At 52.4% G+C, this 13,190-nt stretch overlaps 5 protein-coding genes across 5 annotated transcripts; 2 read left to right on the forward strand and 3 right to left on the reverse strand.

Annotated features, from left to right (window-relative positions):
* Positions 1–578: 578 nt before the first annotated feature.
* NUU61_001652 (cell differentiation and development protein Fsr1) lies at positions 579–3,253 on the reverse strand (the record flags this gene model as incomplete). The annotated part of the gene is made up of 4 exons (XM_056652234.1): positions 579–838; positions 898–2,742; positions 2,804–3,082; positions 3,142–3,253. 4 exons carry the CDS (start codon positions 3,251–3,253, stop codon positions 579–581), a joined length of 2,496 nt encoding a protein of 831 aa, XP_056513301.1.
* A 1,259-nt stretch (positions 3,254–4,512) lies between these two features.
* rad14 (DNA repair protein RAD14) lies at positions 4,513–5,781 on the reverse strand (the record flags this gene model as incomplete). Its single annotated transcript, XM_056652235.1, has 3 exons — positions 4,513–4,928; positions 4,994–5,618; positions 5,680–5,781. 3 exons carry the CDS (start codon positions 5,779–5,781, stop codon positions 4,513–4,515), a joined length of 1,143 nt encoding a protein of 380 aa, XP_056513302.1.
* A 111-nt stretch (positions 5,782–5,892) lies between these two features.
* Positions 5,893–6,963, reverse strand: NUU61_001654 (uncharacterized protein; the record flags this gene model as incomplete). Its single annotated transcript, XM_056652236.1, has 2 exons — positions 5,893–6,317; positions 6,405–6,963. The coding sequence occupies 2 exons, from the start codon at positions 6,961–6,963 to the stop codon at positions 5,893–5,895; spliced, it is 984 nt and encodes a 327-aa protein (XP_056513303.1).
* Positions 6,964–7,540: 577 nt separating this feature from the next.
* Positions 7,541–8,854, forward strand: NUU61_001655 (ankyrin repeat domain-containing protein; the record flags this gene model as incomplete). The annotated part of the gene is made up of 1 exon (XM_056652237.1): positions 7,541–8,854. One exon carries the CDS (start codon positions 7,541–7,543, stop codon positions 8,852–8,854), a length of 1,314 nt encoding a protein of 437 aa, XP_056513304.1.
* A 1,456-nt stretch (positions 8,855–10,310) lies between these two features.
* On the forward strand, positions 10,311–13,036 carry NUU61_001656 (uncharacterized protein; the record flags this gene model as incomplete). The annotated part of the gene is made up of 4 exons (XM_056652238.1): positions 10,311–10,836; positions 10,892–11,797; positions 11,863–12,261; positions 12,315–13,036. Coding segments are annotated over 4 exons (2,553 nt in total), but the record flags the coding sequence as incomplete, so codon positions are not given.
* Positions 13,037–13,190: the final 154 nt, after the last annotated feature.

Raw genomic sequence — 13,190 nt, forward strand, 5'->3', positions numbered from 1 at the left:
AGTGTCTATGGTTTGAAACTGAGTCGGCGACTCGGCTGTAGTTACACCGGCAAGGCTCTTGCACACAGGGGGGTTTGAATATGGATTCGCATGGTATACACACACAAGAGGTGGATGAACAGTCAGTCCACAAGTCCGACAAGAAACAGACTTCATCCATCCCCATGAACGAAGAGAGGAAACACCAGGATGCAACACCGTCACGCAGTCAGGAAAAGGGCGTCCGATGGGTCAATGGGTAACAAAGCAGGCATCGAAATCAACCGAAGGAACAAGACCGGGAGAAAACAAAAGGGTACACCAGGGAATCGTTGCAAAACGGCATATTATCAGCGTCAAGAGTCAAAAGTACATGGAGAAGGAGAAGAAGAAAATGGAACACAAGCGACGTAGAAGAGTACCATATGCCAGGCAGCTTGATAGGACACCATTGCAAATGCTCGAAAAACTGGACCGGCCAATCGCTCATCCGGTTCATGGGATCATATAACAAACAGCGAGGAAGAAGAGCGGGAGTAATACACACACGATGGTATCGCACAGGAAAGAATCATACATGTTGGTCGTCCCACGCTCGGTTATCTTGAAAAGACCTTGACCACTCCGTCTCCGCCGCCGCTGACGACCCAGCGCCCGTCACGGCTCCAGACGACAGCACAGACACCTTCGCCACGCATCAAGCGGTGACTGGTCAGTTCCTGGGTGCAGCTGCGCTTCTCAAGATTCCAGAACCGCAGGCTTGCATCGTGGCCCGCTGAGACAAGCTCATGCCCATCTGGAGACAATGAGAGCGAGGCGATGGCGGCAGGATGAGCCAGCATGGTGTACGTGCATTGGCCTACAACCAATATGTTAGTGGATCATGTCAGTCGAAGAAAATGGGGTGGTTCCACGTACCACTGTTGGCATCAAAGAAGCGGATGTAGCGGTCCTCGTAGCCACTGATAATCACACCCTCTACGTTACTCGATCCGGTGGCGCCGTGGACCACTTCCTCTTCGGCCATGGTCCGGTTGGGGTCCAAATTGGCGGTCCCGTCAAAGCCGACGGTCGTGGCAACCACAGAGTTGACGCCAGTAGATGGAGTACCATCGTACGTTTCAAGACTGGCCATGCCCACGATTTCTTCGCCCGTCCTCGTGTCGTAGACGAGAATGGAGGCGTCTGTATAGGAAACAACAAAGTTGACCCCAGCCAGGGATAGGGGGCTAATGCATGTAGGAGAGGGGGAGTCGCTGCGAACGATATGGTGAACAAGGGTGTGGTGGAAGGGAGTAGAGGTGGCGATGCTGGGCTGTGGAGAGGATGGGAAGTTGGATCCGGAGGATATGGAATTTGCGCGTCGGCTTCCACCCTGGCGGCGCGATCCCGCTTGGGGCGAGAAGATTTGGGGAGGAGCGCTGACAGCCCATATCAAGATGCGACCATCTGCTGCGCCCGATGCCAACAAAATGCGATCCGCTGGACCGTAGTGGCTACACGAGTCACCAAAGACAGAGCCCGCCGTCCCGGGAAGAACGCAAAGTCCCCATACCGCATCGGTGTGTCCGTCCAAGGTAGCCTTGGGGTCAACACGACCGCGCTCCCAAACCCGCACGCTGGCATCTTGGCCACCGGAGAATACCCATCCGTCACCCAGCACACGACCCCCGTTGGAGATATTCTGTGATGGCGAGCAGGCCGCCAGCGAGGTCACGGCCCCGACATGCCCGCGGTGGGTGAAATAGCTCGTTATATCCAGGTCGTTGCTCGAGCTGGGGCCATGGGCTCCAAAAGTGCCGTAGGTCGCAGGGATAATCCATCGTTTGATGGTTCCATCGTCGCTGCATGTGCAAATCTCGGGCTCCGACGGACTGCCGCCACCAGTAAAGATCACAGACCGAATCACATCCAAGTGCCCACGGAGTGCAAACCGAACCTTGAAATTGGAGTCTTGGTGCTGCCCGAAACCAGCGCCAACATCCCGGCTATCAATCGCGCCGTCACTCTTGCGCCTGGAGCCAGAGCTCTTCCTTCGATGGGAAAGAGACCCGCCTCGAGACGGAGACTTGGAACGCACAAAGTTCGCGTTGGGGAATGCATCCGTATCAGGGCGATGGGGCGGGATTGGCTCGAGGCTTGAGTCTTGTTCCACAGGCTCATCAAAGTTCCATCCGTCCACATCCTCTGCCCTCTTGTCGGCCTTTTGCTGCGGCTGCGCGTCGTCTTTAGGGGGGACTGGGGGCGCCTGGGACTCATACCCCTGCTTTGTGGCACGATCATCAGTCAAGCCATGCTCATAGGCCTGCTTGCGATTTTCAATAGCCGCAGCAGGGGTCTGTTGCGGCTCTGGTAGTCGTCGGTCTAAGGCGTCGCGAGGAGCAGACGATTGGCCGTACTGGTTGAAATTCCGCGACATGCTCGCGTTCTCAGCGTAGTGACTAACCACCGGCTGGTGGTTTGGAAGCGGTACTTCGCGCGCCATCATCTGATTTGCCTTTTGCCGCTGCTGCTGGATATAGGCCTCTTCCAAATTCTGCTGCGACAGCTGCTGATTTCCATACAGCTGGCTTGAAAGATCGGGGTCGCTCAGGTCTGGCGGAGGGTGGGACGTCGGAATGACATGGTAGGCGACCTCCTGTGCACACTTGGATAAATAAACCCGCGACTTGTCTCGCTCGTCATCCTGTCGGAAATCATCCTGGCTAGGGTTTTCGGGGTCCTGGTTCGCGTCGAGCTCCGAGGGCAATTTGGGATGTTGCACTAGTCATCACTCAATCAATACCGAACAATCGCGTTCCCATCGGAGAAGATGAATACATACCTTTCAAGTAGCTTATGCTTTCACGCGCCATTTCCTTGGGATCTTGGGGTTCCTCGACTTTCTCATTATTGGAAAGCTTCTTCGACTTCTCCCTCTCCTTCTTCAATGCTGTTTCCAACAACCGAACATGTTTTCCAAGCGATTCGTGTAGACGTTTGCTGGTGCGCAAATCACCCTCCAACCGCCCAATGCGAGACTTCATTTCTGCGCGCTCAATCTCCCATGCGTTGCGGTCGCGCTCATGTCGGTGCCATTCGGTCTGCAGGAAACGCATCACGCCTGAGACCGAGGGATCAGTCAATCATAAATTTAAAACTAGAGAAGGCAGGCACGCTCACCCTGCAGTGTATATTCCGTCCCCTGTGGATGTCCGCCATTGGAAGACCCATCACCCATCGCTCCGGGCATTCCTCCGACTCCAGCCATGGCAGACGGGGATTGCCAGGCCATGAGCAATCTCGGCAGTCACACGCTTCCAGCAATCGTGAGAAATCCAGGAGAGAAGCAATCCAGCTGACCACGTGAAGGGGATGACCGTCGAGGTCGAGGTGGGTGCAAGTGTCCGTTTCTCCTGACCCGGTCAAGTCGTACCCGCACTCTGGCAGTAAGCGAATTCAACCCCCAAACCGGGAGCGACGACGGCCAGGTACCACGTTTCACGGCGCGTCAGCTGAATGAAACACACGCAGGACTATTTCAAGAAGAGGAGAAAGATTCGACAATGATCTCTTGAGGTCGAGGGAGAACTTGCATGGGCTCTGTTGTTATGGCGAGTCGGTTGGCTTTTCGGGGGCGTCCTGACCGCCTTCTGGATCGGGGTCGAAGCTGTAGAAGCTGCAGTCCCAAAGTCGAAGGGGAAAAAAGGAAGAAAATATTACTGATGTTGGAGATCTGGGTTGGAGGTGGATTTCGACTTGTCGAGAGCAGCCTTGAGGTGTGTGACTGCGATGTCGACGCGGGGAAATTGTAGGTCCTCAAGAATCATCCGGCCATATAAGTATTTCGTATATCCAATATCCCCCATGGACCATATAATTTAAAATTCTCTTCATGCTGGGAAGAAAATTTCTCTAGAAATAAGCCCAGGATAGTTTGGTTTTTTATTGGAACATAGTTCATGTCCAGTGATCTCGCCAATTTCTCGATAGCGATTAGCTCGAGGATCTATGTATTTGTCTCGCTCCATCGTAGATATCATTCCCACATAGTCAAGCCCATGGTCCTTGACTATCATAGGGATTTCAGATAATTCATTTTAATCGAATGAAGAATGCAACGATACACTATAGTATTAAAGTGCTAGGGATTGTGGACTCATCATGGGAATTTGTTCACATCGCTAGGGCTATCCTAAGGACAGTCACATTTGCACCACTAAACCCCCAGCTATACTAGGTCCGTATGAGCCCTCCTTGCGTAGTTTATGCACTCGGACCACCATGCATGGATTGAGCCCTTGCCCAAGATTTGCTCTTTGATTGTGTCTCTCTGCGTCTTGGCTCTCCTCTCCTCCCATGGGTTGGCATTGAGACCAGAGCGCAGTTCATACCTAGGGTCTTCTATGGGTATGGTGAACATAAATAGACCGGGAATCGCCGGAACTGCATGCCACTGTTCGTCGCCAAATTAAAAATGGTTAGATTCATCCAGTCTCATTAATCATGGCACATAAACAGGCAGGCCATAACCTTTAAATGTATTCAAACCGTCTAGAACTCTAGTTCCTCGATCTCCATTCCACAATCCACGCATGTTTTGACCCCAATCCCTGTCTCAGGATTCTCAATGGCGCGCCCCCATTGATGGACATGCTTTCGACCATTGCTCAGGTCATCGCCAAACTCTCCACCGGAAGCTCCTTGTCGGTTGCGCCGGTAGGCTTCGACACGCGTACGTTTCTTCAAGTCTTGTAGTTTGTTTTTGAACTTGGTCTCCCGCCGCCGCTTCTTGTCACTCTCTCGTCGCTCAAACTCAGCATCTAGGGCCTCTGTGGATCCCCATTTTTTAGTGGAAAATGCGTATTCCTCGACTTGGTAGCGAAGATATAGCATCATGTTATTCCATGTGGACTTGTGTGGATTGGGGCGTTCAAGGCGCGGGAGAAGTTCTTCATCTCGAAGTTCAGCTATGAGCTTGGTTAGCAAGAAACATCTCGTACATTTGTAGAAAAACCGGCAACAAAACACTCACGATCGGTCAGAAGATAGTCCTCTTTAGCCTCGGTTTTGGTCAAGAGGCTGTACTTCTCCGGGTATTTTTCTTTACATGAATGGCAGACGCAGCACTGGAGCATCTCCTCCCACTTCCAATCAATTTCAAGACTCCCACATTCACGACATATCTTTTGTTGGCTTTTATCATCCAACACACTCAGCCCAGGCTCAAAGGGCCCCTCGCGGTTTCGCCGGAGAGACTGGAGCAACTGGTGGCGCTCCCACTCTTTTTGAGTCATATGTGCTGGTTTCTGTTCCTCCTTGCCATCCGACACATGGAGCGCCTTATTAAATGGATCATCTTCCTGGGTCAGGAACCCGCCTTTTGTGTCGGTCATCTTGCTGAAGTCATAATCAACGTAGCGCGTGAAATTCCGGGCGGGCTTTATCGAATCAAGCGGGCGATCTGAGGAACCCGCATGCGTGCGGGCATCGCGCACGCTCACCGGGGGGTTGGAAGCTGTCATCGAGGCAAAGGTGCGTTTGGTTCCCTGGGCGGTTTGCGTGGGGCGGGGTGTGGCCGATGGGGAGGTGGTCGAGCTCTGGGCTAGTTCTGCTTCACGCTGCTCTCGAAGTGCCTTGGCTTTCATGCGGCTTACTTCCTGGCAACGGGCATGTCAGTACGTTATCGAAGATTCACAAGTATTCAAGACAGGTATATACCATTCTTCGTTGCTGCTCTGGCGTGAGTGGGCCTCGGGGGAGCTGCCCTGAGCCACCATTCTCACGCTGCGTGGGAGGTGTAGAAGATCGCTTTGCCGACATGATGATGCTCGTCCGTCGTCAGCACTGCAGTGATGGGGATTGAGATGGATTCCCGAGCGAAGGCGGTGATCATATCACGTGATTCGACACACTCTTGAAGATGACTATGGATTAATCTGCGAGGTTGTCCTCCCTTTCCTGGCCATACAAAACTTCACACACGCCCCCCACCGGCACATCCATGACCGCGTCGGTGCTCTCGCTCCAAATTCCCTGCCAATTGACTTTGCGGTTCTGGGGCCCCATGATTTGATACGAGGTCGCGCCGGGCTTCATCTTAGCTGCCCCACCGGGTCGTGGCCGTGCTTTGCCGTCAATGACCGCTACATTGGCGACTTCGTCGACAACATTCTCGATGCTGTTCATGGGCAGAGTGAGATACCCAGTGTTGTATGTGGCGAGCGCGACGTAGATGTAAATGAGCAACATCACCAGCCAGGATGGGATTGCCAGCGACCACCAGCGGTTGGGGTAGTAATAAATCCCAAGCTGGTGAAGGAACGGGGATGGAAGATAGGACCAAAGAACATAGATGACTGGATTTTGAGATATTTGTTAGTATGCGCAGTCTTCACATGTACGAGGGGGGTCGTCCAAGGAACCTCTGCGGGTCTCATACTTACGAAAGGCTAGCGAAGATGCCAGGTATAACACAAACCCATAGTATTCATAGGTGGGCACCTTCGGGCTGGCGCGCGGAACGGTGGTTGCACGGCGAGCGGACTTGGCCACGGCGGCCTCGGTATCGTTGGGAGTCTCAACATCCGAGCTGTCAGGGGTGGTTGGACGCGAGGTTGTGGTTGAAAATGGTGGACGGAGAAGCGAAGTCAGTGAAGGTGATGGGGGTAGGGGAGTCGGCGGGCGATTGTAGAAGGGCGGCGCAAAGGCATTTGGGCCGTAGAGCGAGCTCGAGGACTGTCGAAAAGGGTGGTGTTTCCCAATCCCATCTGGCAAGTCTTCATCATCTGAATCTGAAGAGGATTGGTGCTCAAGGGAGTAATGGGATTGGAAATCAGCGTCATCCTCTACCTCGATCTCGTCGTAGCCGAGAGAGACTAGACTCCCGTCTCGCGCATAGCTCTCCTCTGGGCTGTCAAGGTTATCAACTGACAGGGGTGGAAAGGGCTGGTTGGATTCCCCAGACACACTGAATCTTTGGTCTTGGGGGACGAATTCCTCCATTTTGAAGACTTGGAGCAAAGACCATGTCATCAATGTTGACGGATGTTGACTTCCTTTTTTTCTGCCGGACACTGATTCACCGCTCTCCAACAGACAAACTGAAGCCACACGTGATGGGGGGAGAAAATAAGATATTCACGTGAGTCGTTAATAGCGGGAGCCATGCCTAATAAAGGATAACGTTATATCAAACCATTATCCACCAGACACACCAGCGGCATACCTAGTATCATGCCAATAGCCATTAATCACTATATCACGAAGGCTCACTTCACTTCTACTCTTCAAGAGTGGAGCAATGACTTTTATTTTTAAGAATTTTAAGATGATAAGATGTGCAAAGAGTTCTAATCCTAATACACGCACTACTAAAAAAAGATGCCTCCCAGCCGCGCGCTCTCAATTACAATCGCGGCCTATTCTTTTCATCCTTTCCTATTTAACTCTTCTTTTTGCTATCTTTCGCCCAACCCTCTTTTCCTCATTCTCTTGCTCCCTATTTCTTTCTCCAGATATTTCTTTGTTTCTCAAGACCGAACCTCAGCAAAAACACAATACCAGTGGTGCATAAGGAGCCATGCCACTTCCATACTTGCCGACGGAGATCTGGCTGAAGATTTTTGAATCTTTCGAAGGTCCCTTGTTTGATGACGGCCTGTATGCCGTCTATTCATTGGCAATGTCAAGCCGGGACAATTATCGGACTTTTATCCCCCTGCTGTACCACTTCCATGCGAAGCCTGGCAAGCATCCCCACGCTCTGGACTGGGCAATTTCGAAGGGGATGGCCAGTACATTGCAACTCGTGGTTTATGGCATGCAGAGACTTCCCAACCGAGTCCAGATCTGGAACGAGGCACTTCTCGTGGCGGTCGTCGTGAGCACACCCGCGGTGGCACTGGTTCTACTTCAACAAAAGGGAGTCGACCCAAACTTTCGGCCAGATCCCAAGTTCCATATCAATTGCGCATCACCCTTGGCAGTGGCAGCCCATAGAGGAAATGTGAATATGGTCGGGCTACTGCTCTCCTGCGACAAGATCAAGCCGAATGTGGGAGATTATACAGATCGATCTCCCATTTCCTTTGCTGCTGCCAAAGGCAGCCATGCAGTCATCAGCATGCTACTGCATCGACCCGATGTCGACCCGGATATCCCTGATCAGAAGGGTATGACGCCGCTTTGTTACGCTATCATTTCCGGCTCAGTTCAAACTGTGTTGGCTTTTCTGGCGTGGACCGATGTGGATGTCAACGCTAAAGTGAAATTCAGGGATGACCGGAAGGGCTGGTGTCCTCTTCACTTTGCCCTCGAATCAGGGCATCAGGAAATCGCGCGGTTGCTCATCCGAGCGCCTGGTATTGATCTTCGATACCAAACTGGAGTCGGCGAGACTCCACTGCACGCGGCCGCTCTTCGTGGATATACAGGCATTGTGAAGGATTTACTTGTCAGGGGAGTCTCTCCTGACACTCAAAATGCCCGCTCCCGCACTGCGATCTGGAATGCCGCAATTTCTGGCCACTGGGCCGTTGTGAAGATACTCCTGGATGCCCGAGCTAACCCTGACATTGCTGATGCCGCATCGAGGACACCACTGATGATGGCGGTCAAGAATAAGGATGTCACAATGGTGCGAACGTTGCTGAACACGCAGCAAGTCTCAGTCCACGCCGTTGATAATCGCGGGCGGTCAATCTTGTCCTATGCGGCGGAGGGCGGTAGTCTCGAGATCATCAACTTGCTGTTGTGTCGCATGCCGAATTTCGATTTTGACGCGGTGGATGCAAACGGGAAACGTCTTGTTGCATACGCCCGAGCCAAGAATCGTGCACAGTTGATGGCCTACTTTGCAGCTATCCGGTTGTTGAGCATTGCCCGTGATAAGTGACAGGTCAAAGTACAAGAGAAGGATCATGGGTGAATGACGGTCGCAGCCAAAAAGGAGACGGTCTCGATGGGAAAACATGTCTGTTCATCTATGAATCCAAAGTTCTGTTGATCTCCGTAAGAGTCATGGTGGCGGAATGGTGTAGATGTTTAATCGACTTGAGAGGCGAAGACAGTAAAAGGAAGAAGAATAGCAATAAAAAACAACCATCATGGTCTGAATCAACAACAGACAAGATCAGAAACAGGCTTGGATATCTGCAGGGAGATACAGTCCCACAGACCTGCACCGAGTCGCACGTTCAATCAGTCCTCGAACCACTTCGGTGGGGATGGACGACATCGAGAGATGACATCAAATCGAGTACACAGACCAAGGTATCTGATCGCCTGTGGAACGTGAGCATCCCACTCGGTCGATGCCCAACCTCGAGAGCTTGGCTCAAGATCCATGCCTGATCAGTGCTGCTGCAGAACTCGCAATCTCGCGCATGTCCCGTCATCACCGCCACCTTCTCTTCTCCCGTTCCCCCTTGCATCCACGAAGAAAAGACAAAAGTGACAAAGTGACAACCTCACACCAAGTGCGACTCCCCTCCATGACGATGACAAGAAAAGAGGTCCTTTGTCGCAATGCAGCCCTATTGGATGGAGTCAATCAAGACATGTCGAGCGCACTGATGAAGAATGAAATCTGAGCGATTGACTGCTCATCTGTGCCAGAAGCAGTCAGCCTGCATTTTGGCGAATGGGAAAATGCAGCTCAAAGAACATGCCAGTACGTGTCACTGGAATGATTGGCTCTTTGCACGAGGGAACAGTTCCCCGGGGGTCTCAGGGGGGAGGAAGATGAGCGAACTGTGCGATCGGCGCGTTCTCCACTCGATAGTTCGCATCCTCGACCCGCCTCATTCCGTCACTTCGTGCCAGGACATCGCCTTTTCAATCAGAAAAATACCCCCCAAACCGGCTGTCAGACGGACGGGGAAGCATTGTGACAGTTCCGTCTGGTTTGGCTACAAATCAGTGTGTATCTCGGGGTATTTGGGACGTGGGAGGGCCCGCAAACTAGCAGATCGACGCGACAGACTATCGCGTCCCGACAATTTGGCTATTCCAGACCCACCTATCAGCTCGCCTGTCTCGTCTCCGTAAATCATCTTTCGAGTGACAGGTCCAAAACTGCGGGCCCACAATGCAATGTGGTTCATTCGAAGGGGGGCCCGGCAATCAGCCGTGACGGAGAAATTATGGGTCAAAGCCTTTTCTTTTCTCTTTATTCTCTGCTTGTTTTCTCTCGCAACTTCTTGGCATGTATTAATACCAGTCTTGTCCTCTGACTGTGGGATTGTCGACGCAAGACAGCCTTGCGGACTTCTACACCTCCATCATGTCGAGTCCAGTCGTATGAAACCCGAGAACTCATTGCCATGGAAATTACCGCTGACCTTCTCTAGGACCCGAATAGTGACCCCAACGTGGGCTCGTCTCGAGGTGACGCTTCGTCGACTTCGGGTGATGCCCTCGGCGAGGCCACTGGTGGTGGTGGCTCGTCGGGCTCGGCGCTGATGATGACCGTGCTTCCGGCCTTGGTGTATGCGCTGTTCTGGTTTGGTCTCTTTCTGATCTGTCGACGCACTCAGCGCCGGTGGTACGCCCCACGATCCCACTTGCCCGACCTGCACGAGCATGAACGGAGCCCGGAGCTGCCATCGGGTTGGGTTAACTGGTTCGGGACCTTTTTCAAGATCGAAGACAACCACGTGTTGCACCACTCCTCGTTGGACGGTTATCTTTTTCTACGGTTCTTGCGCGTGCTGTGTGCGACATGTTTCACCGGCTGTCTGATTACATGGCCCATCCTGCTGCCCATCCATGCGACGGGCGGCAACAACAATGATCAGCTGGATATCTTGAGTTTCAGCAACGTCAAAGACAAAGATAAATATTACGCCAATGTATTAGTGGCCTGCGTTTATTTCAGTAAGTGCTTGCTCTTCCACTCCTACTCCAGAGACGGTGTCTGACGGGGCTCCAGCGTTCGTCTTCTACGTTGTGACCCGCGAGAGTCTGTATTATGCGAACTTGCGCCAGGCCTACCTCAACTCGCCGGCCTATGCATCTCGGATTTCATCGCGCACAGTGCTTTTTATGTCAGTTCCGGTGGAGTACAAGAACGAAAAGAAGCTGCGACAGGTGTTTGGCGATGCGATCCGTCGCATCTGGATTACATCCGACTGCTCGGAGCTGTCGAAGAAGGTGAACGAGCGCGACCGTCTCGCTTTTAACTTGGAAACAGCCGAGACCAATCTCATCCGACGAGCCAATAAGGTCCGCATGCAGGCTCGCAAGAAAGGGGAGATGTCGTCGGACACCTGTTTGGACTGCGAGTCGAGCAATCCCACCTGGTCGCATAAGGTCAAGCGGCCTACGCACCGACACAATTTCTTCGGGGAAAAAGTTGATTCTATCCACTGGTATCGGACGGAACTAGCCCGCATCACTGAGGAGGTGGAATCTCTGCAGCGCAAGCATCAGGAAGGCGATGCCAAACTACTCTCGGCGCTCTTCATCGAATTCAACACCCAGGCCGATGCACAAATTGCCCTGCAGACCTTGTCACATCATCAACCCTTCCATATGACGCCTCGCTTTATCGGGGTTTCTCCCCGCGAGGTGGTTTGGTCTGCACTGAACCTCAGCTGGTACCAGCGCATTATTCACAAATTTGCGGTGCAGGGGTTTCTCGGGGCGTTGGTGATTTTTTGGTCGTTCCCGGCTGCTATCGTCGGAGCTATTTCCAACATCACCTACATCTGCAAGCTTATTCCCTTTCTCAAGTTTATTCTGAAGTTACCCGACTTTATCAAAGGCGCTATCGAAGGCTTGTTGCCTTCCGCTGCTCTGGTGGCCTTGATGGCTCTAGTACCGATCATTTGTCGCAGTATGATCCCTCGCCTTACCCTTTTTGCATGTTCATACGCTGACGTCTCTCTCCCACCCCAAAAGTTTGCGCCAGAAAATCTGGGTATCCATCATTGGCCCGTGTCGAACTGTTCACCCAAAGTGCGCATTTTGTCTTCCAAGTGGTGCAGGTGTTCTTGGTGACTACCTTGACGTCGGCTGCGTCGGCTGCAACGACACAGATCATTCAAGACCCCCTGTCGGCCAAAGACTTGTTGGCACAGAACCTACCCAAGGCCACTAATTTCTACATCTCATTCTTCCTGTTGCAGGGGTTGAGTATGAGCTCGATGGCTCTCGTCCAAGTTGCCAGTGCGCTTGTATTCAAATTCGTCACCACTTTTTTCGCGTATTCTCCACGCCGTCTCTTTCGACGATGGGCGGAGCTCGGTAGTCTCAGTTGGGGAAATGTTTTCCCAGTGTTTACTAACATGGGTGTGATCGGTAAGTGACAACAACCCCCTTGGACCAAGCCTTAAATTAACGAATGATTCTAGCGTTAACGTACTCGTGCATTGCGCCGCTGATCCTGGGTTTTGCGGGCTTTGGGTTGTACCTCGTGTACCAGGCTTATCGATACAACTTCCTCTTCGTATATGATATCGAGATTGACACCAAAGGCCTGGTGTACCCACGGGCACTGCAGCACCTGTTGACAGGAATTTATCTGGCGGAGGTATGCATGATCGGACTCTGCGCCATCAGGGGCGCCATCGGCCCAGTGGTCATTATGGTGCTGTTTGCCATTGGCACGATACTGGCGCATATTTCTCTCAACGAAGCTCTGGAGCCACTCAACAGTTTCTTACCGCGATCCCTTGATGCTGAAGAGGAAATGTTGCAGGCCAAAGAGGATGCCATGGCGGAAATCAACGAGAAGCGGCGGAGCCCTCGCGTGGTTGCGTTCTGGAAATGGTTCCATCCCAACGTCTACAAAGACTATGCCTCGCTACGTCGCAAAGTGCGCCGCAACGTTTCCGAGGTCTCATATACCCCAGAGGAGACGCGCACGGCCTACTTTGAGCCGTGTGTGGCATCCCCACCACCCACGCTGTGGATCCCGCGCGACCAGTGGGGGTTTAGTCGCCATGAAATTCTCGAGACAGATCCCACTATTCGGATCACGGATGAGGGCGCGCACCTGGATGAAAAGAACAAGATTATCTGGGACAAATACAATCCGGACCTTCCGTTACGGGAGAGGAAGACTCTCTATTGATGGCCTGTTGTACCCTCAAAAAATAATGATTGGATGATGTTATGTTTCTTTCTGTGTACAGTAATAAGCGGTCTCTGATTGAATCTGTTGGCGCATAGGGTGATCTATCGGTCTCGGGGGGATAGTTGGTATCATACTGGGTTTCGTTCAAGGT

The sequence above is a fragment of the Penicillium alfredii genome (assembly GCF_028826965.1).
Source record: "Penicillium alfredii strain IBT 34128 chromosome Unknown utg000004l_segment0_segment0, whole genome shotgun sequence".
In the NCBI taxonomy this organism is placed as follows: Eukaryota; Fungi; Ascomycota; class Eurotiomycetes; order Eurotiales; family Aspergillaceae; genus Penicillium; species Penicillium alfredii.